This window comes from Raphanus sativus, chromosome 4 (genome assembly GCF_000801105.2).
Source record: "Raphanus sativus cultivar WK10039 chromosome 4, ASM80110v3, whole genome shotgun sequence".
NCBI classification, from domain to species: Eukaryota; Viridiplantae; Streptophyta; class Magnoliopsida; order Brassicales; family Brassicaceae; genus Raphanus; species Raphanus sativus.
This window is the reverse complement of record NC_079514.1, coordinates 1,625,233-1,648,983: the sequence shown is the minus strand read 5'-3', so window position 1 is coordinate 1,648,983 and position 23,751 is coordinate 1,625,233. Positions and strand designations below refer to the sequence as shown.

Below are 23,751 nucleotides of genomic sequence, written 5' to 3'. Positions count from 1 at the left end.
GATTAAAAATCGCATTACTATTTACAAGCGTATGGATATTTCACCATAGAAAATGTTTAGTTTTAAAGCCCTTTGATATGTACATGTTTCTTTAGTAAATTTATCTTAACCAGTAGAACAAAATAAAGACACGTATTTATAAAATTCACAGTAAAAATAGTGTTCTACAAAATGAAAACAAAGAAGGTAGATAGATAAATGGAAGAAAGTAAAGAATGAAAGATTGGAAGATTGAAAAGCTATGAAAGAAATGACGATCATGCTATAATAGTATATATCCAATACTTCCCTCGTTAACATAGACAAAATTTAACAAAACAAAAACCAATCCTAAATTCATCCCATTCGATCCCTTTTGTAAGGCTCTCTTCAGCCTCATTCTATACAACAAACGAAACCCTCCAGGTCCATTTCTCAACTTCACTTCGTATTGCTTTGAATCGTTTCACATTCTGGGGCTTCACCATCCTTACGGCACAACCTGAGAGAATATGCAGCAGCTTCTTTAGCATAACACAAGTGAAGTTTGTTAGGTATGTGTTCCTTTCTTTTAATATTTACCTGATCATTCAATGAACTCTCGTCGTAGTTAGCTTCTCTTCTGCGTTTCCTAGAGAGACCTGAGTTGCATCCCTTCTCTCCTACTACTTCTCTGAAGTTCTGCCCTGATGCCTCTGCAGATACAAGAGAAAGAGAGGAAAAAAAAAAAAAATTTAGGCCAGCGTTTAGACTGTAGACTGAAATCAATGTTATTACCAAGCAGATGAGCACACAAGTTTCAAACAAAATACATTCATGTGTAGGTTAGTGGGGTGAATAGATATGAGACCAGATCTCATACATGTCCTCTGCAACAACAATCTATTTCTTTGATTCTCCCAAGTTATATCAACTCAATGTTTCCGCAGCAGAGCCTTCTAAAAGCCAATGCATAGTTCAATTTTCAAACTAGGATAAAACAAAATGTTACCTGCATCGCATCGAGCTGGACTCTCATGCCCCAGAGAGTTTCTCGTAGATGTTCTAGTAAAAGCCTTGCGCAATACGTTTCCTTGGTCAGCATTCCCAATGGTATAAACGGATGACGTTGCTAAATAAGCTCGTTTCTTTCCAAAGTTAACCTTGTGACGGCAACCATTTCGAACCTGACCAGTCGATTTGTGAGAGTCAGACTGCACATAACGAGTTCTAGAGACACTCCGAGTCTCCTCTCTTCCTAGCAAGGAATACAGCTGCCTAACAAACGAGTTCTCCAAAGAATCAAGATAAGAGCTGTGTCTCTCATTCGTCCATTCACCCTGCCGACAAGAAACGATATTTGATGAGAAGAATCTCATAAAGATGAAAACTTTGTCAAGACAAATTAAAAAACCCATTACATCATATTCATCAGGTTTACCACCACCACTAAACACACACAAACTCTAATTAATTACTCAGAAGAAACATGCAAATTAATAATTTTAAAAGATTACGACTTTTACATTCAGCGCATCAGATCTGAAGTTTCATCTCATAATAACTAAAAAAATGAATTTAAGTTTTTCAAAATCGATAAATAATTATTGTGGACTCATTACGAAAGGGAGAAGCAAAGAGATGAATTTGATTTTTATTTTTTTTACCAGATTCGAATCCGCATCATCGCCACGCGACTCGAGCGAGTTCGATAGAGACGACGACTCGCTCTGCGATTCAGCCGCCGCTTCCGCATCGCGATCCGTCTCGAGAGAAACAATATTCACCTCGTAATTGTTCTCCATCGGGGAAGCAAACAACAACAACAAACCAAAGAAAAATATCTATTTTTTGTTCAGAGAGAGAGAGAGAGAGAGAGAGATGAGAAGGAAGGAGGAGGGAAGAGATGAAAAGGAAGGAGGAGGGAAGAGATGAGAACGTCCACATGGCGTCGCTTTTACACGTGTCATAGCTTTTCCACGTCATCAGCAACGATAAATATCTCCGACAAAATATCTGCAACAGATATTTTTCTTTTTTGGAGCTGCAGCAGAGGAGGTTGTGTCTGTTTTGAATTTTTTTTTTTATCGGTTAGATTATTATTAGTATCAACTATCATTAAAATATATTTTGAATTTTGGATAATGAGATAAATCCGGGGAACTAACCTAATTAAAAAATTAGCCAGTGGTTTGGCGAATGGATATTTTTCCGCAATATGAGATCCTTGCTGACGTGGGTAGTAGTTGTGCCCATGAAAAGAGAATATCTGCTCATTACCAACAAAAATATCTGTCCTTTTGTTTGCCAAACCAAAATAAATATCTTGCGAGTCAACCAAATTATCCGGTAAGAATGATACTAGTATATATATCTGTCCTTGTGTTTAAGGAACTTTCTATTATAAGTTACAACGGTTCTTTTACAAGTACAACATTGTTATGGCTAAATATCTAAATCTGTTCGTGAATATACTTGGGCCTTAAACGAGTTACATATTAACGGGCCGGATCAATCTTCTGTTTTTACATCTTTCTTTGTGATTATTGGGGTTTTTTCTTATCAAGACTCTAACTATGTATAAATCTCTTAAGAACATTTTGAAAACTTTCGTCAAATCTACATGTTATGAAAGCCCATACTAAAATGCGAACCTATAAACCCCTAAACTTGTTAAATACACTGCCATGTTTTACACAGAAAATAAAATATCAATGAATGTTTAGCCAATTTCACTATTACATGTGATTTGGTTTATACACTTGAGAAGATGCAAGAAACAATTCCTTTCAACCAATTAATTTCCCAGATACAAAGAAACCCAAACAACAATTTCCTGAAAATTAAAAAAGATAGAACCGAAAAAACATTTGAAATAATAATTTTGGTTAAACGATACTACTACTATTAAGAGTCTAAATCAAATTTCTAGAAGAAAAAAAATCACAGCTATTTTTGAACAAAACTGTCATTCCTTTGTACAATCACATCAGAACAAACAAACAATTAAGTCCTCGAGAGAACAAAATATTCAGTCATTAATCATCAATCTTATTGTTATTATTATTATTATTCAACATTGAATTTGGTTCGCCGGAGAATTGTCGCACCGAACAAGCAACCACCTGAGCCCATTGCTTCAACCTCAACTTCATCGTCTCTGGATCATCACCTTCTCTCCCAATTAAAAAAAACAAATAAATAAATTTACAAAAGAAAACAAAAAAAGAGTTTGAGTTTGAGTTTCAGACATACCTTGGTCAACGATCGTCGTGCTCGAATTACTCACTTCACCTTCCGACGCAACCGACGAGAGAGACGAAGTCCTCGACAATCCACTCCTATACTGTTTATTAACGGCGCAGTACAACCCCAGAGCCGGTATAGTTTCGGACAGCCTCGGATCCAGCTCCGGCGAATCAGGCTCGAATCCGAACCCGAGCTCGATGCATCCTTTGAGCTCTTCCAGATCTTCGTCCGTCACGCTCTTGCTACGACCGAGTCGTCCCGATGGTCTTTTACCTTTCTTCCTGAGCCAAGCCTCTTCCCGATCGGCGTCCGGCGACCACGAGTGCTGCTTTATCAGCGGTCTTGGCGGCGGTTGCGACAGCGATGCGTTGCGTTTCGACATTTTGAAGCGGCTAGGTTTTTTTGTTTTGTTTTTTGGGGGCGCTATTCCCTCCTCTTCGGTGTTTTTAATAACACATACGCAAAACCGCGTGCGGAGCACTTCTTTCTATATATACTAACTTTTAGTATACTTCCATATTTAACTATGTGTATAAATGGAAAGTTACTTTACTATCAAAATATTAAATCTACCCCTAACTTTATACTTTACTTCCATATATCTCTGAAAACTTTTTCTTTAGTAGTAGTATTAGTTAAAATAATTATATACTATGGATATCAACCTAGAAAATATGAGGTAGAAACATTATTGTTTTGGCCAAACTCCGAAGATATATATTTTTCAAATTAAAGTGTTTATTCACTTTTTTATAAAGTCATCATGTCATTGTAAGTATTGCATGGAAATCAAATAGTCAAGGACCGAATCTGAAACTTCAGACATGGTAAATTCCAATAATAGAATGAGAATCGTTGACGGTAGCAGAAGTAGGAATGCACAAAAGGTAGCCGGTCGGGTCAACTGGATCCGTTTCACAGCTGGTAAAATTTGATTCTGACAAACAGAATAATAATGTTATGGGGATTTGATGTTGTCATAGACTATTCATTTTGTACTCAAACTAAGTTGTTTTATTTTAAAGAAGAAATTCGATTTGAACTTACATAAAAATAAAACCATTTAATTATGAGGTCTGTAACGTGTGTTAATGGTAATAATTACCTCGGACAAATGAATTTAAAGTAATAAATTATCTGAACAAAAGTTGCTAGCAAAAGAGGGAGAAAAGCCTTATCTTTCTGTTGTAAATTAATAGTTTAAACCAAAAAATGAGGATTCAAGGATTCAAACCGTTCATACATTATACATACATCTCGCAGTGTCATTTCCTGTCCTTTGCGACTGACTTTCTGCTAAAGTAATCGTAAGCTGTCCACATGACAAAGACAGGCTGTGTCATGGCCGAAATAAAGAAGCTTTCTTTGTTGAGACTTTAAACTTCGGAAGCAAACTTGGAATCTTTTTCCCACCAGATGTCCCTAAACCAGATAAACCGGTTGAAATTCTGAGTTCAAATTTCCGGTTTGATTCAACACATATCAACCAGTTCGTTGGAAACAAATAGTTCAGAGTTGTCCATGTCTAATCATCAGTGCAACTCACTTAAGTTCAAGCCTACTGAATAAGACAGACAAATTTAGAGCCCATATAAAGCCCACGACTTAAGACTATCAACGGATCATATAAAGAGGAAACACATAGCTTTAGTTGAAGGCTTAAAGCTATTTGAAGCTACTTTTATCGAGCATAAAATCTGACTACAGTCCTCTTCCACATAAAAACAATTGAAGATATTTGGTCCACATGATTGGATTGCGTGTAAGAGTGCTTAACCTTCGAGCTAACATTATTTGAGCCATTCACTTCAAAAGCATATGCATTTACTAGGAAAATATACTTTGCTATGCCTCAAAGCTTTCTCCCAACAGTCATTTATTTTTCTAATTGAGAGATCTCCAATCAGTAGACCTCTTTCTAAGACTATAACCACTCTTATCAACTTATAGTTCTGGACGCAAAATAAAACAATAGGAAAATACATAGGTGTCATGACATATATTTGTTATACTAATCAAATCTAATAAAGGAAACAACATGTCTCCAAAAGACTAGAGTGGAGTCCCATGTGAATTCTACAAGCTCACGGTTCCATTTTTTATATGTTTATGCAAATTAGACTTTCCTAATCCAGTAGATTCTTTCAAAACATTATTAAAATATGATTTGAAAATAGAAATAAAAGATAGAAGACACGGAGAGGCACTTGCATTGAGAACAGAGTCAAAAGATTAGAGTCTATAATAAAATAAATTTAAGAGAAGATGACATCACATGTGAAAATCGATCAATACAGAGGGTTATAAGTTTTGTTGCTTAATTTTAATTGTTTACAAGGGCGTTGAATGCGCGCCATGTGGCTGATAAACATCATTCGTATAGGGTGCAAAAGGGAATCTAACGGCCAATAAGGATACACTTTGCGAATCACCATTCGTTGCAGTCTCTAATTATTTGAGAAAAGCAGTGTTTCTCATTGGACAACGTTGTCCAATACATTTGTTACACGCACGATCTGACGTCAAAGAGAGGGCATTGGTTATTTAAAACCATGTCGAGAATAAAATAATCTCAGAGTCCAAACAGACGGAACCCATCTTTATATACCGACGAGTGTCGCACCTTGGACACTTGTCCATCTCTCCCTCTCTCTAGTCTCAACCATCTCTCTCTCTTTGATATATACTTTCAGGTCTTTTCCTTTCTCAAAAAGGAAATAGTGAGTTTCCAAAAAGGTAATGCAAAATAAAAGCTTCCTCCTTTAATTTTCTCTCTTTGTTGGTTTGTATGACTGAGCTGCTTCATTGTTTTTTAACCATTTTAATTTAATTCATTTTTGTGTACTACTATCACTGATTGGTTTCTTGTTTCGGATTCATTGATTGGATCAGAATCATAAATTTTCCCGCCGTATATATAAGCATATAATTGGGTGTTTTTATTCTCCTCTGTTTTCACTGTTTGCTCTGCTTCTTCTTCTCAATCTTTTGTAGAGACGAAATCTAGCTTCCCATTGATAAAGTCTGATTCTTTCTTCACGGATACACTCTCTTATGAGTATTGGTATTCTAAAGATTAATACTTTACCAGTGATTTTTTAGATTCTTTCTCTGTTTCAAACTGTTTGAATGAGATCAACATTTTTTTTTTGTATGTAATGGATGTATGATTAAAATCATAACCTCTGCTTGTTTGTTCACTTGAAGGGGTCATATAGCTTGATTTGAGAAGAAACGTACGTAAGAGGATGGGATCTCGTATGAACTTTGTTGATGTTGTGAGAAATGAAGTATTTAACGCAAAGCAACCAACTTTGGGGACTGGTCTTGCATTGACCAGACAGAACTCGGTGTTCTCGTTGACCTTTGATGAGTTTCAGAACTCGTGGGGTGGTGGTGGGACTGGGATTGGCAAGGATTTTGGGTCCATGAACATGGACGAGCTCTTGAAGAACATATGGACAGCTGAGGAAAGCCACTTCATGATGAACAGCGTTGACAACAATGGGGGTTTGTCTGTTGGTGTGGGAGGAGAAACTGGTGGTTTGCAGAGACAAGGGTCAATTAACTTGCCTCGTACGATTAGTCAGAAAAGGGTTGATGATGTCTGGAAGGAGCTGATGAGGGAGGAGGATGAGACTGGAGCGAGTGGAGTTCCTCAGAGGCAACAGACCTTGGGAGAGATGACTTTGGAGGAGTTCTTGCTCAAGGCGGGTGTGGTCAGGGAAGAACCTCAGCAAGGTCAGGTGGAGAGGATTGATAACTTCGATGCTGGGTTCTATGGGTTTGGCAGTAATGCAGGTCTGGATTCAGCTCCTAATGGGTTTGGTCCTAACCAGCCTTGTGGAGCCACAGTGAGACCCAATCTGCTGACAACTCAAACTCTGCAGCCACAGAAGGTGCAGCAGCCGCAACAACTGATACAGAAGCAGGAGAGACCTTTTCCCAAACAGACCACTGTGGCGTTTTCTAACACTGTTGGTTTGGACAACCGTTCTCAACCTCCAACACAGGTGACTAAGAACCTCAAGATACAGTCAGTACAGTTTTCATGTTGAAGATTAAGCTGGTTTTGTATGTAATTATGTTTTAGTTAAACTGACATTGGTTTGCTTTTTTCGTACTGCCAGGAAGTGAAGCCTTCAATTCTTGGAGTTAGGGACAGGCCTATGAACAATAATCTTCTCCAAGCTGTTGATTTTAAAACAGGAGTTACGGTTCCAGCAGTGTCTCCTGGAAGCCAGATGTCACCTAATCTGACTCCAAAGAGTAACATGGATGCATCTCTGTTACCTGTTCCTTACATGTTTGGCCGCGGAAGAAAAACAGGCGCAGTCCTGGAGAAAGTGATTGAGAGGAGGCAAAAAAGGATGATTAAGAATAGGGAATCAGCTGCAAGATCCCGCGCTCGCAAGCAAGTGAGTGCCCATTTACTTTAAAACCACCGTTTGGTATAGTTATTTAGTTTTTCATTTCGCTGCCTGAACAGGCTTATACGTTGGAGTTGGAGGCAGAAGTTGCACAGCTGAAAGAGCTGAATGAAGAGTTGCATAGGAAACAAGTGTGCCTCGCTTCTTCCTATCTTGAGACTTTTCAATTGGGATGTATTTTTATATTTTTTTGCTGTTCTGACCAATTGATCAAATGTTTCATGCAGGTTGAAATCATGGAAAAGCAGAAAAAACAGGTACTGTCTCTTCTTTTCTCGAGTCTTGCACAATGAAGTGAAACATCACATCTTAACATAAAGACTAATCCAACAAGTTTTGATAATTAACAGAGATTGGCTCATTTGTTTTTGCAGCTTCTGGAGCCAATGCGCCAGCCATTGGGGTGCAAAAGGCAATGCCTGCGACGGACATCGACAGGTCCTTGGTAGAGAGCTTATCGCCGAAGGAACTCAACAAAGAGCCGAAGTTATAGAACACAGAATAATAGAAGCTAGCTTTGTATGTAACTTAGGCCTATGTAACAGAGATTGATGAACAACACTCTTTTGTTCTGTTTTCTTGTAGCATCTTTTGTTTTTTTTTTGTTTTTCAAATCTTCCTGATGTAATGGATCTTCATGTTGCTTTATAGGACGTGTCAATGTCCAACATCTTTGTGACTTAACTAGAGTGGATTTATGCTTGTAACCTGCGTGGACCTTATTCCAAAGACTAATAACTACTTTTGAGACCAAATCAACAACGTACAAGAGAGTATACAAATGGAAACATCAAGTTTAGAATGAACCATATGCTGTAGTCTCCAACTGGGAATACAAAATCTTATACAAAACTAACTTAACTGGCAAAATTTCCTAGGGTTGTCTCATGAAAAATCCCTGGATAGAGATGGGTTGCTACCAAAATGCTGAACAAAAGACTTCAGTATAAGATCAGCAGTGGACTCATCCTCTAACTGTGTATCTTGATCAAGATGCCTTCAAATTCCCTCGATACTCATGCACAAGCCCTTCTGAAACACTTCTTGCTCTACCATGTCCAAACAGCTTACTAACAATAGCTAGAGAAAAATTAGTAACAGTTGCGAGCCCCAAACTTGTAATTACGTTTCCATCTATAACAACTTCTGCCCCTTGGATCATTCGGTCATTTGCACGCCCGTCTGTCTCTGAAATGTACACAACTGTTCTCTTCTCCTGCAATAGGATTCATACCGTGTACAGTGTTTGCTCATATCTAGAACAGAAAAGAACAAAAAAGAAATAATCTTCAGTTTACCCTGAGTAAACCGTGTTTATGCAGGACAGTTGATGAAGAGTTAGCAGCTCCATATATTCTCCCAGCTTCTTGTTGTTCTTTGAGTAGCTTCTTGAGATGTTTAGACTTCTGTAGACGTTCTGAGCCAGCATGGCCTCCCTAGGCCAACACATCAAAGTTATTCACCATTGTAATAAACAACAATATGGCTATAGTGATCTTTAATGTCTTTACCGGAAGAAGGATTAGATCATATGATGATTCAGCAGCTTCACCGATCAATTTGTCGGTGACAATTTTGGTTCCTTGAGATGCTGTAATCCGCAAAGATCTTTCTACTGATGCGACTGTGACATCTACTTTGGCTCTTCTAAGAACATCTGCAATTGTGACCACTTCAACCTCTTCAGAACCATTAGCTACCGGCATAAGAACCTGAATTTAGTTACATCATTAAAATCATTTTCACAGAACCTACAAGAATCAGCCAGCTAAAACAGCACTCCACAGACAATAAAAATAAAATAACCAAAAAAATAAACAGTTATCATCATATCCTCATTTCATGAGATTACATGGAAATGCATTGGTCATAGCATACATGCTGCCTTACACGAGGTGTGCGGTTTAGAGACCAGTCAACGCTATTAAACTCTTCCGTCTTAGGATTCTGGTAACCATCACGCAGAAGCTGGACAAATGGTTAGAAAAGAAGACTTGTTACATATCAAGATGGATAAAGAAAAAGAATGATCCAAGTAAGTTACATACCAGAACCTCTTCAACGGTTTTGGCTGTGGTTTCTCCAAAGAGCTGGTTAGCCAAGGAAAGAGCAAACTGAAAAGAAGTGCCTGGTCCACGGCTAGTTGTAAGCTCCCCTGAGATCTGAATGTTTGTCTTCACAGCCCAAAACGTAGGCAGCTTCCCGAAAAAAGCAGGATGTCCTGTTGTCTTGCACAATGAACTACACCAAGTTAAGAAAATGAAAATGAAATGATAAGTTACATTCCTTTTAGCTTTATACCTTCTTTCTAGTCAAAAGTCCCCATGGAAGAAGAGTAACAGCAGGAGCCATGGATATAGCACCGTACAACCTCTTATCTTCAGCTTGTCTCTTCATGATCTTCTCCAGAGTCACACAGTCTCTTAACCTAACAGCACCAGGCATACCTCCCTTCCAACAATTTGATAATGAATCAGCCAAAAGCAGAAGATTTGTTAATGTCTTAATTCCAAAAAAAAAATGAAAAAGAGGAAACTTTACAGGCAAAGCAACAAGATCAAAAACTTGTTCGGCACATTTTGAGATTAAGACATCAGCAAGCAACTTGGTCCCTGAAGACCCTTCAACCTCTAGCTTCTGCTCCACGGAAGCAAGAGTGACCTCTGCACCAGCTCGCCGTAGAACATCAACTAACACAACAGCTTCGATCTCCTCCGTACCGTATCCAATCGGAACAAGCACCTACAAAACATGGTTTTATCAAATCCCTTTCCTCTGTTTCTCTCTAGACACTAAGCAAAGCTGTGAACTTTAGACTCTTAGAAGGTGTAAAACAGAAACCTTTTTGGAAGTAGACACGACGTCAACATCGATATATGGCGTTGTTGGTTCAGTACTTGGTGACGCTGAAGCGTTGAGTCCTAAACTTCGGGGCTTCCTTTTTGACACTGGTAAAGAAACCAAAGCAACCATCGTGGAGACAGAACACATCGAAGACATGAGCCTCCGCTCTGTTAAAGTTGGACTCAGCGAAACACCCAAAGACAACATTGACGATTGCTAATGCAGAGAGAGAGAGAGAGAGAGAGAGAGAGAGAGTCTTATCTACTAGACTCTACATCTCTCTAGAAGAAAGCAAAGACGCCGAGACCAAACGCTGTCGTATCGTCGTAATGTTGGCTTTGTTTGATTGGATAAAGATTCAATTTTTATTCCTTTCCACTAAAGTGAATTTGTCACACACCACCACACTCAGATTAAGTGGCTTGCGTAATAAAGTAGTACTAAAAAAGACAATAGTCGTGAGCTTTCAGTGGTGTCTGAAGTGAGATCGGTTTCGAGAGACAGTGAGAAGACGAAAGAAAAATGTTGAGGCTTTTGGGGAGAAGGGCAGTTACAGCTTCTGAAGAGCTTACTAGTGTTCATCAATGGAGGATCCGACCCGGAACCGATTCAAAGTCCGATCCTTTTCGGATCTTCCGTGGACTACAACAAAAGGGTTTCTGCGTTGGAGTTCTCCCTGACGGAGTTGATAGAAAGTCTGAGGCTTTTTCTAGCAACTCTGTCGCCATGGAAGGGATCTTATCGGAACTTCGCTCCCACATCACAAAGGTGTTAGCTGGAGGTGGAGAGGAAGCTGTGAAAAGGAACAAAAGTAGAAACAAGCTGTTGCCTAGAGAAAGGATCGATAAGCTTCTTGATCCTGGTTCTTCCTTCTTGGAGCTCTCTCAGGTTTTGCATTCTTGACCTCATTTGCTCATTACTAGCTGCATAAGAGATTAATGTTTGAATGATAGAAGAAGAGTCTATGAATATGCTTTGAAGCTTGCAGGACATGAACTGTACGAGGAGCCATTACCATCAGGCGGCATCATCACAGGGATAGGACCAATCCATAACCATCTCTGTATGTTCATGGCGAACGATCCCACAGTCAAAGGAGGGACTTACTATCCCATAACCATCAAGAAACATCTCAGAGCACAAGAGATCGCTGCTCGGTGCAGGCTCCCTTGCATATACTTAGTCGACAGCGGCGGCGCTTACCTTCCGAAGCAGGCAGAGGTTTTCCCTGACAAGGAGAACTTCGGTAGAGTTTTCTACAACGAGTCTGTTATGTCATCACAAGGGATCCCACAGATCGCCATCGTGTTGGGCTCGTGCACTGCCGGTGGTGCTTATATCCCTGCCATGGCTGATGAGAGTGTCATGGTGAAAGGGAACGGTACCATATTTTTGGCTGGACCTCCTCTTGTCAAGGTTTATCATCTTTTTCTTAGTCTTAATTAGTTTCATGAAGCTAAAGTGAAAATATTATGAACAGGCTGCCACAGGAGAGGTGGTCTCAGCTGAGGATTTAGGAGGCGCAACGGTTCACTGTAATGTCTCTGGCGTCTCTGATTATTTTGCTCAAGGTGGTAAATATAAATCTCTTTCTGTTTGTATCATGTCTTTAAGAGTTTAGAACTAAAAGAAGCTGCTCTAATCTTTGCAGACGAGCTGCATGGACTCGCTATTGGAAGAAACATTGTCAAGAATCTTCACATGGCGGCAAAACAAGGGACGGAAGGAAGCAAAAACGTTGAGTGCAAAGAACCGCTCTACGACGTAACCGAGCTTAGGTCCATTGCTCCGGTAGACCACAAGCAGCAGTTCGATGTCCGGTCTATCATTGCTCGGATTGTTGATGGGAGTGAGTTTGACGAGTTCAAGAAACAATACGGCACTGTGAGGAAACGCTTCCGAGTCTTCTTAACCCTTTCTTCCACCATTAATTGTATCTCACTTGAACTTTTTTATTTGGTAGACGCTTGTGACAGGTTTCGCTAGAATATATGGTCAGACAGTGGGGATCATCGGGAACAATGGCATACTGTTTAATGAATCTGCACTGAAAGGAGCTCACTTCATCGAGTTATGCTCTCAGCGTAAAATCCCTCTCGTTTTTCTACAGAACATCACAGGCTTTATGGTAACTAAAAAGTGTTCTTGTTGTGTTCTAACATGATAGAGAGTGTGTCATGTGTCTTGATCTTAGCAGCTTCTTTTGCTTTATGTACAGGTGGGTTCAAGAGCTGAGGCTAATGGAATTGCAAAATCTGGAGCGAAAATGGTGATGGCAGTCTCTTGTGCTAAGGTACCAAAGATAACAATTATAACGGGTGCAAGCTTTGGTGCTGGAAACTATGCGATGTGTGGACGTGCGTTCAGTCCAGACTTCATGTTCATGTGGCCAAACGCTAGAATTGGCATCATGGGAGGTCCTCAGGTAAAAAACCAATCCGAACCGAAAATGTTTTTAAAAAAATCAAAAATGTGTTTATAATAAATCTGATCATCTTGAGGAGGAGAAACTTTGCAGGCGGCTGGTGTTTTAAGTCAGATCGAAAGAGCTACCAAGAAGAGACAAGGAATAAAGGTACTGAACTCTTCTTCTTTTTTTCTCAACATTGATGAGAGATGAGTATTTTTTTTTGGTGTGATATGCAGTGGACAGAGGAAGAGGAGGAGGTGTTCAAGAAGAAAACGGTGGATGCATATGAGAGAGAGGCAAATGCTTACTTCTCAACGGCGAGGCTTTGGGATGACGGAGTGATTGATCCATCTGATACAAGAAAGGTTTTGGGACTTTGTCTCTCTGCTGCTTCAAACCGTCCTCTAGAAGATACTCGTTTTGGTGTGTTTAGAATGTAAAAACAACTTTGAAAACATTTTACATTTTCAAATAATAAGATAACAAAGAAGTGGAAGGAAAAAAACACTTTCATATTAGCTGCTGAAACTAGCTGACAGAGGAGAAACAAGTTGTGTTCAAAAAAAAAAAGAGGAGAAACAAGTTCAACTATTGCTGGAATATGGTGGAATATGGTTCGAATTCGAATCTTGACAGTGATTAAATAAAACTTAATTGGACTGAGTACCAAAGAGGCACCCGTGGCCCAATGGATAAGGCGTCTGACTTCTAATCAGACGATTGTGGGTTCGATCCCCACCGGGTGTGTGTATTAACATAATCTCTGTTTTCCCTTTTTTTGTTGACAAAATTATCATAATCTCTTTGATAGAGGAGTAAATTTTTTTTTTGTTGACAAAACTATCAGTCTCTTTGATAGAGGAGTAATAGTGCTTCACGGATCTGATTTTGAAATTAGAAACATAAACTTCAAAATTTGATCCCAATCAACATCTTACAAAAAATAGCTAAAGAACAAAGCTGATTTTGATCGGTAAAAAAAAAAGTCTGAGTATAATAGAGAGTAAAAACAACAAAAGTTGTTAAAGAAAAAAAATCTGAGTATAATAGAAAGTAAAAACAACAAAAAATTAAAATAATGAAATTATTTTCCCAATAACTCGAAATGCGGAATTAAAATTTCATAGAATGATTTTTTTAATTGCAGTTAAGATTGTAACAGAGTTACACAGTCAACAAAAGATTATATCGTCCTCCAATAAATAAATAAAAAATTGAATGAAATGACTATTATTATTTTATCTTTAGATCATGTGTAATCTACATGATGGTTCCACATATGACTAATCATTCCTATATTTATTTTTCAAGTCTCTTAGGACGTTAATGTAGTTGTCCAAAAAAAAACATCAATGCAGATAAGAAAAACTCTAGTAGCTTCATGATTTTCATTTTCATTTCAGTTTAGGATGGATAACAATGAGTTGAAAGAAATACATAAAATATGGAAAATATATGATTTATGTAAATAAAGCTTTTGTTTTATAAATTGGATAGAAATTCTTGAGCATAAGCTATTTTGGGAATATAACTTATAGATTGGGGAAAATAAATGTACAATAGTGGCACAACTTGAAAACCATCGAATGGCTTTTGAGTCAAGGAAAAGGAATGTACTTCCATCTACTCCTCTCTGAGCAGACTCAACAAAGCTTTGTTGAAGGCGGTTTAACTGGCATATTGGCTTCCACTAAAGAGCTCAGTAACAAAAGTTCAAAATAATGAAATTAATTTTCCAATAAGTCGAAATGCCGGAATTAAAACTTCATAGAATAATTTTCAAAATCGTTTTCCAAGAAAAGAGTGATAGTAGTTCATTTTCTCAGTAATTTAATATTTTATGAGAGATACTATTATTATCACTATAGTGTGTAAGTATCCAAAACTTTAATTTATTTTAAAATCTAAGACCGATTGAATTGAAATCAATCCATAAACTTTAATTGTAGCTAAGACTGTAACAGAGTTACACAGTCAAGAAAATAGTATACCATCATCCAATAAATAAAAAATAATTGAATGAAATGAAATGACTATTATTATTTTATTTTTAGATCATGTGTAATCTACATCATGTTCCACATATGACAAATTATTCTTATATTTATTTTTCAAGTCTCTTAGGACGTTAATGCAGTTGTCGAAGAAATGAAATTAATGCAGATAAGGAAAAACAGGTAGCTTCATGATTTTCATTTTCATTTCGGTTTAAGATGGATAACAATGAGTTGAAAGGGAATATTTTAGAGGATATTTTAGAGACATAATACAAAATGTTGATGATTTTAATATTAGTGACCATAAGAGATTACAAGATATCCATGTCAAGCTCTGAATGATCAGCTCTCGACGCTTCATGCTCACTCGCATCAACCTCATGCGCTTAATGTTCAGCATGAACTTAATTGAATTTAACTTATGGATTTATTTTCTTTTAATTTATAAGACGACTAAACTGTTGTTTTATTTATCCCAATTAATTAAATTTAAATTATTAAATCAGTGTGGTATTATCAATGCTTGTATGATCTCATCAAAAGTATATTATATAGTAGTATTTGGACATTTTATAGAATATATCAAAATCTGAGTCTCAGAGAAATGTTTAAGTGGTTTGGCCAGATTCGGCATGTGTAAAGTTACTAGTTCTTATTGTAAGGATTTAACCTTGCTTGTGCTTTATAGCTTTAGAACAAGAACGACCAAAACGTATTCTCTTTATTAGAATAAACCAAACTGAGATTTAATACAATGCTTGAAAGATGAAATCACAACTCTTTGATCTCTATCTCTCGTTAAATCTCTATTGCTCTCTTGACTGGATGATTAACTTATGAGCCTATCAAGTCCTATTTATACATGAAGAAGTTCCTAGTTTCTATTGTAAAGTAATATGGCAAATTTCCTTTACGTATTTGCCTTAACGTATTTGCCGTTTTTACTAACCGACTTCTTCTTTGTTGCATGATAATTAGAGATGGGCCAAGACAAATTAATTAAGGCCCATTAGTCTAACAAACTCCACCTTGGGCCTTTAATCACATTTGCTTCCTCTTCTCATCTTCTTCGTTATCACCGAAGACGTCTTCGAGCTCTCCTTCTCCCATGGATGATGCTGCTTGCGATGATGACGATCCCGAGCGGCGATGGCGTTAATCGAACAGATCCTTCGTCAAGGGTCTTCGACCTTCCACTCCGCCTTACCTTGTGAAGAGATTCAGCGCAACTCCTCCGTGAATCATTCTCGTGAACCCACCATCGACGTTTCCTATGCGACGGCGTCTCTCTTACTCCGATCCTTTGTCCACCGTGAAAGGAGATCGCGACTCCACCTTTCTCTAGAACTATCGGAGATAAGAGAAACTTCACCGGAAATCGGACGTCCCCTTTTCCGGTAAGTGTTCTACAATTCTTCGATTTTAGTTGTTCATCTCTTTACTTCTCCTGCCTTTATCCTGACTTGATAAAAAAAAATTAGTAACCTCTTGATGTTTCCGATCAGACTCTTCAGGCGCAAATGTATGCGTCTCTTCCTGTTGTCTCGACAACTCATGTCTCCCTTCAGCTTTCCACTTAGCTGTTTAAGACATTTCCCATGTCGTCAATCTTATCCGTCGATCCACCGAGCCTCCTGGTTACTCTTTGAGGTACTCGTCTCCCTTCAGCTCGTTACTTTGCTGTTTAAGACGTTCTCTCACATGTCATTAATCATCTTGTCTCCTGTTTTGGTTTATCTCAGCTTACTCCACCTTGAGCTGAAACCTCCTTGCCTCGCATCTTCCGTAGCAGGTAACTTCCACCTTGAGCTTCCTTGTTATCGATAAGAAGTAAAGTTTGTGCTCTAACTTTAATTACTTCTTCTTGTGCGAGGTGATCGATAACGAAGTTACCTGCCGTGCCGTTTTCTTAGGCTATTTTGAGGAGTTCACAACAGAGATCAAACTTCTGCCCGGGTAAGGCTTTAGTTAGAAAATCTGCTGGGTTTTTGCTAGTATGGATCTTAGATAGAGTAACACTGCCATCTTCAACTAGATCTCTGATGAAATGATACTTAGTGTCAACATGCTTAGTTCGCTCGTGATGAACATGATTCTTTGCTAGGGCTATAGCGCTTTGTGAATCGCAATTTATCTTGACACTTTCTTGATCAAAACCAAGTTCCTTGCATAGTCTTCTTAGCCATAAAGCTTCTTTCGCAGCCGCAGTTAGAGCCATATACTCGGCTTCGGTTGTTGAAAGAGCTACCACGTCTTGTAATCCCGACCGCCAACTTATCGTATTTCCCCAAACTTGAAACACGTAACCTGTAACAGACCTTCTTCTGTCCAGGTCTGTTGCGTAATCAGAATCGCAAAATCCCTCGATGCTGAACTTCGAACCTTTCGTAAACGTTAGACACCTTCCTGCAGCTCCCGTTAGGTACCTTAAAACCCACTTAGCAGCTGCCCAGTGTTCTCTTCCTGGTTCAGACATATATCTGCTTATTAATCCCACCGCAAAACCCAGATCCGGTCGAGAACCGACCATTGCGTACATTATACTCCCTACTGCACTTGAATAGGGAATTTCTTCCATGAACTCCCTTTCCTCTTCCTTTTGCTCTGGTCTTAAACTCCTTAGCTTGAATTGAGATGAAGTTGGTGTTACTACGGCTTTAGCATCCGTCATACCGAACATCTCCACCACCTTCCGTAAGTAACTTTCCTGCGACAATATTAGAGTTCCCTTTGCTCTATCTCGTATGATATCCATCCCTAATATTCTTGATGCTTTTCCCAAATCTTTCATCTCGAATTCCTTGCTTAAACTCTCCTTGATGTTCTTGATCTCTTGCTTATCTCCCGAGGCTATGAGCATGTCATCAACGTATAGGAGTAAGAATACAGCTTGTGCCGTCTTAACGTTCTTCATGTAGACGCACGGATCCTCCTTGCTTCTTACGAACTGTTGAGTCTTCATAAAACAATCAAACCTCTTGTTCCATCGCCTCGGAGATTGTTTTAACCCATACAAAGATTTCTTAAGCAAGCACACTTTGTTTTCATCCCCTTTCTTAACAAAACCCTCAGGTTGCTTCATAAGAATTCTTTCTTCTAGGTCCCCGTGTAAGAACGCTGTCTTTACGTCCATCTGCTCGAGCTCGTAGTCATTGTTAACCACGATTGAGAGCATGATGCGAATTGATACGTGTTTCACCACCGGAGAGAACACTTCGTTGTAATCAATTCCTTCCTGTTGTGAGAAACCTTGAGCCACCAATCTCACCTTATACCTTGGTTCTTCCACTCCCGGTATCCCCGGTTTTAACTTGAAGATCCACTTGCATCCAATAACCTTTGCATTCTCAGGTTTCTCGATCAAGATCCATGTACGATTCCGTTCGAGTGAGTCCATCTCTTCGTTAGCTCCATTCTTCCATAGCTTCCCTTTCTTACTCGTCATAGCTTCCGTGAAGGTCTTAGGTTCATCTATTTCTATCTCGTCTGCTGCTGCTAATGCATAAGCTACGAAATCCTCGTCTTCGTACTTTGATGGTGGTTTTATTTGCCTTCTAACTCGGTCCCTTGCCAGCATGTAATCATCCAAATTTGTTTCTGTTTCTGAAACAGTTACATCTTCTTCACTCCACACGTCTTCTTCTGAGCTGTTAGATGTTTCTCTTAAGATAGATCCTCCACCTTGAGCAGTTTGCTCCTCGTCGTCAACGTTTGATGGAGTCGGGCCTTCTATCAAATCTTCTTTGAACGTCACTCTTCTCGTTCGGTTTTCTTTTCTTTTATTCTCCATGCTCGCAACTTCCGCGTCTTTCTTGGCGTGTTCTGTGTGCTTGTATAACTCTTCTTCGTTAAATACCACGTTCCTACTGGTGTCGCACTTACCAGTTTCTGGCATCCACACACGGTAACCTTTAATACCGAACGGGTATCCCACAAATACTCCTTTTATAGCCCTTGGACTTGTTTTATCTTGAACCTTATGAACAAACGCGGAGCACCCGAACCTTCTAAGGTTACTTAAGTCACACTTGGTACCTGTCCATCGTTCTTCGGGTAGCTAGTAATCAATCGCTGAGTTTGGAGATCGGTTGATCACGTACGTGGCCGTTGAAGCAGCTTCGGCCCAAAACTCTTGCCCTAATCCTGTCTCCACGAGCATGCATCGAACTTTGTCCATGATTGTTCTGTTCATCCGTTCCGCAACCCCGTTTTGTTGTGGAGTATACGGACAAGTCTTGTGCCTCTTGATTCCCGAGTCTTTGCATAGTTTATCAAACTTCTGATTGCAAAACTCAAGGCCATTATCCGTTCTTAAGCACTTAATCTTCAACTTTGTTTGATTTTCTACTGCTTCCTTCCATTCTTCGAATTTGCTGAAGGCTTCATCTTTCGTCTTAAGAAAGTAGATCCAAACTTTGCGTGAAAAATCATCGATGAAGCTTATGTAGTATTTGCAACCGGCTAGACTTTCTGGTGTTGATGGAGCTCCCCATAAATCTGAATGTATGTACTCGAGAATCTCCTTAGTGGTATGTTTCCCAGCTGGAAAGCTTTGTTTGTGAGATTTTCCCAAGACACATGTCTCACAAAACTCAAGTTTATCCACTTCTTTCTTCGGTACATATCCCTTTTCTACCATCACCTTCAGATTCTTTAAACTCATATGACACAGTCTAGAATGCCATATAGTTGTTTTGTCGATCGCCGCTTTAGACACGTTAGCTTCTCCTTTGGACACTGTCCCTTGTAGATAGTAAAGACCTTCGTTGAACTTCCCTGATATGACCTCCTTCCCGTCCTTGTAGAACCTGATCATAAAGTCTTTTCCTTCATAATGGCATCCTGATCGTTCGAGCATCCCATAAGATATCAAGTTCCGGCTCATAGTCGGCATGTATCTCACATCCTTAAGAACCACTACGGTTCCGTCGGGTCTCACGATCCTGATCTTACCAATACCTTTTACATCACAGTGGGTGTTGTTAGCCATTAGAACTCTCCCTCCTTCGAATTCTTCTAGGTCAAACAACACATCTTTGTTTGGTGTGATATGGAAAGAACAACCTGAGTCCATGACCCATTCCGAGTCGCTGTCGTGTGTACTAACTGTTAGTACAAGTGGCTGCTTAGGCTCTGCAGCTACGTTAGCAGCTTTATGCGTTTTCCTCTCCGGACATTCCCTTTTCCAATGTCCCTCCTTCCCGCATACGAAGCAACCCTTATTGGTTTTATCATATTTAGGTCTTGATTTAGATCGTCCGTGTCTACTCTTCGATCTACCTTTCCAGTTCCGGTTCCCTCCTTTGTTAGCCCGATCAGATGACCTTCCTCTATCCTCAACGTATAAGCCCTCATCTTGAGACTTTGAGAGTTTTCCACTCTCCGTTAACTCTCTTTCCTTAGATCGTGCAGCTCCGGTAACTTCGTTGATCTTGAGAGTGTCTCGTCCATACTTGAGGGTCTCCTTGAGCTGGTCATAACGTTGAGGCATTGAATTTAGTAGTAGTATCGCTTGAACCTCTTCATCAACCTCCACCTTTAGGTTGTTTAGGTCTGTTACTAGCTTTAGGAAGTCATCTACGTTTGCGTCTATGCTTTTAGAATCGTTCATCTTAAATGTGTAGAACTTGTGTTGCAGGTAGATGCGATTTGGCAAGGACGTCTCCGTGTACAGCAAGTTGAGGGCTGTCCACATCGCAGCAGCTGTCTCGCAGTGGCTGATCTTCCTCAAGACTTGGTTTCCCACGTTCAATACAATGAGATCTTTTGCTTTCTCCGATTTCCCGAGCTTAACGGGATCAATGGTCGGGATGCTGTCTGCTTCTTCCTTCTCCGTGTCCTTCAAGGTAACCTCCTCTTCTTCCTTGACGACTGGTGGATCCTGTAGAAGCTTCTCATCAGTTAGGATTTCCTTTAGCCCTAGGAAACCAAAGTGAGCCAACATCCGAACTTTCCATAGCGAAAAGTCTCCTGTCCCATCGAACCGATCTATATCAATCCTGTCGTACTTCTCGTTCCTCATTCTGTTAAAGCACCCTAGCAATCGTAACCCGGATTGCTCTGATACCACTTGTAAGGATTTAACCTTGCTTGTGCTTTATAGCTTTAGAACAAGAACGACCAAAACGTATTCTCTTTATTAGAATAAACCAAACTGAGATTTAATACAATGCTTGAAAGATGAAATCACAACTCTTTGATCTCTATCTCTCGTTAAATCTCTATTGCTCTCTTGACTGGATGATTAACTTATGAGCCTATCAAGTCCTATTTATACATGAAGAAGTTCCTAGTTTCTATTGTAAAGTAATATGGCAAATTTCCTTTACGTATTTGCCTTAACGTATTTGCCGTTTTTACTAACCGACTTCTTCTTTGTTGCAGGATAATTAGAGATGGGCCAAGACAAATTAATTAAGGCCCATTAGTCTAACACTTATATTTCCAAAAATAAATTATTGGCAAAAATTGACATATTTTATAAAAGGTAACAGAAAAATCAATATAGTTGTTGGATCCACCGTACCATTGTAAATCAACACAGAAAAAATCAACATAATAAGCTTGGTAAACCACATGACAGTTTCTATCATGCATCTCGACCATAGCTTTGTAAACTAAAAATTATAAAAATTTACGTAAACAAATGGTGGAAATACCAAAAGTGTTGTTTTTTGCTAAAGTGTTGTTACTCATAACCAATTCCTGGTTATTATGTATTGTTGAAAAAAAAAATTAAAGAATAAAAGGAAAGATGATTATAAGGAACTCCAAGAATACGTTCACCTACCACACAAATGCAGAAGGAGAGTTGTTGGATCCACCTTTTTGTTCCCCTCGGTTTGGTTTTCTTCTCTACTCACCAAGTCTATCTCTTTTCTTATAAATTAATTATATGCAGAAAACAGACCCCTTAAAAGCCCTTTTTTCAAAAAAAAAAAACAGACCTCATTTTGTTTAAAGTTATTTAAGATACCCATTATTATCTATTCATAGCCTAATTGGAAAATGAAAATCCAGACATAATAAATACATAATGCTATTGTGCAGCAAACATTTAACTGACCACTTGTGTCACAAACCAAGCCAAACAATAACGCCGGCGTTATGACTTATGACCCCAAGTATGTTTGAAGCCCACCGCAGCGTCAGGACCCATTTAAGACAGCGACGGACCAATTGCGTGTTAGGAGAGCCTCACCAACCCCGGACCGGGAATCACAATACCAGATTTCACTGAACCGGTAGAACCGGTTTCATTTTCTCCTTTATTATATATACATCTCTAATGCCATCTGTGTGAATCACCCAAAAAAAACATACTCGTCAATACAAGCGAAACAAAACAAAATACAGAGAGATGTCGACGACAACAACAGAAGCAACGAAGACATCTCCTACTAATGGAGAAGACAAGCAATCTCAGAATCTCCGACACCAAGAAGTCGGTCACAAGAGTCTCTTACAGAGCGACGATCTCTACCAGGTCCGTTTCATTTCAAAAAGAAACGCTGCCGTTTCTGATCCAGTCCAATATAATCTAACATAATCTTAAAATTAACAACATGCAGTATATTCTGGAGACGAGTGTGTATCCAAGAGAACCAGAATCAATGAAAGAACTCAGGGAAGTCACGGCAAAACACCCTTGGAACATAATGACAACATCGGCAGACGAAGGACAGTTTCTCAACATGCTCATCAAGCTCGTTAACGCCAAGAACACCATGGAGATCGGTGTGTACACTGGCTACTCTCTCCTCGCCACCGCTCTTGCTCTCCCTGAAGACGGCAAAGTAAAACATCTTTCTTCCTTACTCTGTTTTTTTTTTCTTTACAATATGATCTGAAAATGAAGTTAATAATTTAATCTTTTTTTATCTTCAGATTCTTGCTATGGACGTTAACAGAGAGAACTACGAGTTGGGTTTACCGATCATCGAGAAAGCTGGCGTTGCTCACAAGATCGACTTCAGGGAAGGCCCTGCTCTTCCTGTTCTTGATCAACTCGTTGCTGACGTAAGCATAACATAACGGAAAAATATTACAATAATCACATTATGGCCAAATTAATTAATTATGATTTTTAAAATATTTGGATGGGATTTTCTGAATAAACATATTTGTTTCCTTTTTCATATAAGGAAGAAAATCTATGGTTGGTGATGTTAATTAACATATCTTGTGTGGATGGGTGCAGGAGAAGAACCATGGAACGTATGACTTTATATTCGTTGATGCTGACAAAGACAACTACATCAACTACCATAAACGTTTGATCGATCTTGTGAAAGTTGGAGGAGTGATCGGCTACGACAACACTCTGTGGAACGGTTCCGTCGTGGCTCCTCCTGATGCGCCGATGAGGAAGTACGTTCGTTACTACAGAGACTTTGTTCTTGAGCTTAACAAGGCTCTTGCTGCTGACCCTAGGATTGAGATCTGCATGCTCCCTGTTGGTGATGGAATCACTATCTGCCGTCGGATCAATTGATTGATACTCACTTTTGAGTGTTGGTTTTGATTACTTTCAATTTCTCTGTACCTTTCATTCACCAACCATTTTATGTATTATGTTAAGTATTATCTCTATTATTCTTCCTTTGCTTTATACTTTCTTTATGAACAAAGAAATGATGCATCCTACCTTTTGTTTTGTTTGTTGTTCATTTCTATATGATAAACATCTAAAAGAAGATACCAGTCATTATGTTTTCTAAATAGACTTTAAAGAACATATGCATACTAATAGACATAATGGTTGTTGAATGAACCAATCATCAGATAACTTTCATTTGCTGATAGGTGGCTGTTGGAATTGTCAAACTGGAACATGATCCAAATTAAAAATGATATATTAATA

The 23,751-nt window shown here is 39.0% G+C and overlaps 6 protein-coding genes and 1 non-coding gene across 11 annotated transcripts; 4 read left to right on the top strand and 3 right to left on the bottom strand.

Moving 5' to 3' along the window:
• Positions 1-113: 113 nt before the first annotated feature.
• LOC108852574 (cold-regulated protein 28-like) lies at positions 114-1,874 on the bottom strand. The gene is made up of 4 exons (XM_018626074.2): positions 1,626-1,874; positions 971-1,298; positions 562-674; positions 114-481 (listed from the first exon to the last, which is right to left on the bottom strand). The coding sequence occupies exons 1-4, from the start codon at positions 1,761-1,763 to the stop codon at positions 470-472; spliced, it is 591 nt and encodes a 196-aa protein (XP_018481576.1). The 5' UTR covers positions 1,764-1,874; the 3' UTR covers positions 114-469.
• Positions 1,875-2,727: 853 nt separating this feature from the next.
• Positions 2,728-3,673, bottom strand: LOC108851601 (uncharacterized). The gene is made up of 2 exons (XM_018625057.2): positions 3,214-3,673; positions 2,728-3,130 (listed from the first exon to the last, which is right to left on the bottom strand). Exons 1-2 carry the CDS (start codon positions 3,587-3,589, stop codon positions 2,997-2,999), a joined length of 510 nt encoding a protein of 169 aa, XP_018480559.1. The 5' UTR covers positions 3,590-3,673; the 3' UTR covers positions 2,728-2,996.
• Positions 3,674-5,803: 2,130 nt separating this feature from the next.
• On the top strand, positions 5,804-8,344 carry LOC130510760 (ABSCISIC ACID-INSENSITIVE 5-like protein 6). 3 transcript variants are annotated; one of them, XM_057007377.1, is made up of 6 exons: positions 5,984-6,271; positions 6,415-7,220; positions 7,338-7,625; positions 7,697-7,768; positions 7,865-7,894; positions 8,012-8,344. In XM_057007377.1, the coding sequence occupies exons 2-6, from the start codon at positions 6,456-6,458 to the stop codon at positions 8,084-8,086; spliced, it is 1,230 nt and encodes a 409-aa protein (XP_056863357.1). In that variant the 5' UTR covers positions 5,984-6,271; positions 6,415-6,455; the 3' UTR covers positions 8,087-8,344. The 3 variants fall into 3 exon arrangements, with proteins under 3 accessions (XP_056863356.1, XP_056863355.1, XP_056863357.1); XM_057007376.1 differs by lacking the exon at positions 5,984-6,271 and adding an exon at positions 5,804-5,943 and having other exon boundaries at positions 7,697-7,894; XM_057007375.1 differs by having other exon boundaries at positions 5,982-6,271; positions 7,697-7,894.
• A 64-nt stretch (positions 8,345-8,408) lies between these two features.
• LOC130510759 (protein DJ-1 homolog C-like) lies at positions 8,409-10,785 on the bottom strand. Of its 3 annotated transcripts, none has more exons than XM_057007372.1 (8): positions 10,479-10,773; positions 10,179-10,379; positions 9,939-10,088; positions 9,686-9,865; positions 9,516-9,605; positions 9,149-9,349; positions 8,936-9,073; positions 8,409-8,853 (listed from the first exon to the last, which is right to left on the bottom strand). In XM_057007372.1, exons 1-8 carry the CDS (start codon positions 10,686-10,688, stop codon positions 8,626-8,628), a joined length of 1,398 nt encoding a protein of 465 aa, XP_056863352.1. In that variant the 5' UTR covers positions 10,689-10,773; the 3' UTR covers positions 8,409-8,625. The 3 variants fall into 3 exon arrangements, with proteins under 3 accessions (XP_056863352.1, XP_056863353.1, XP_056863354.1); XM_057007373.1 differs by having other exon boundaries at positions 9,528-9,605; positions 10,479-10,771; XM_057007374.1 differs by having other exon boundaries at positions 8,654-8,853; positions 8,936-9,054; positions 10,479-10,785.
• A 93-nt stretch (positions 10,786-10,878) lies between these two features.
• Positions 10,879-13,411, top strand: LOC108854551 (methylcrotonoyl-CoA carboxylase beta chain, mitochondrial). The gene is made up of 8 exons (XM_018628141.2): positions 10,879-11,369; positions 11,463-11,897; positions 11,962-12,052; positions 12,133-12,365; positions 12,445-12,609; positions 12,700-12,906; positions 13,000-13,056; positions 13,128-13,411. Exons 1-8 carry the CDS (start codon positions 11,004-11,006, stop codon positions 13,329-13,331), a joined length of 1,758 nt encoding a protein of 585 aa, XP_018483643.1. The 5' UTR covers positions 10,879-11,003; the 3' UTR covers positions 13,332-13,411.
• A 154-nt stretch (positions 13,412-13,565) lies between these two features.
• TRNAR-UCU (transfer RNA arginine (anticodon UCU)) lies at positions 13,566-13,638 on the top strand. Its single transcript has one exon. It is a non-coding gene; the product is annotated as a tRNA-Arg (tRNA).
• Positions 13,639-22,181: 8,543 nt separating this feature from the next.
• Positions 22,182-23,544, top strand: LOC108849060 (caffeoyl-CoA O-methyltransferase 1). The gene is made up of 4 exons (XM_018622564.2): positions 22,182-22,374; positions 22,460-22,684; positions 22,776-22,907; positions 23,089-23,544. The coding sequence occupies exons 1-4, from the start codon at positions 22,249-22,251 to the stop codon at positions 23,380-23,382; spliced, it is 777 nt and encodes a 258-aa protein (XP_018478066.1). The 5' UTR covers positions 22,182-22,248; the 3' UTR covers positions 23,383-23,544.
• Positions 23,545-23,751: the final 207 nt, after the last annotated feature.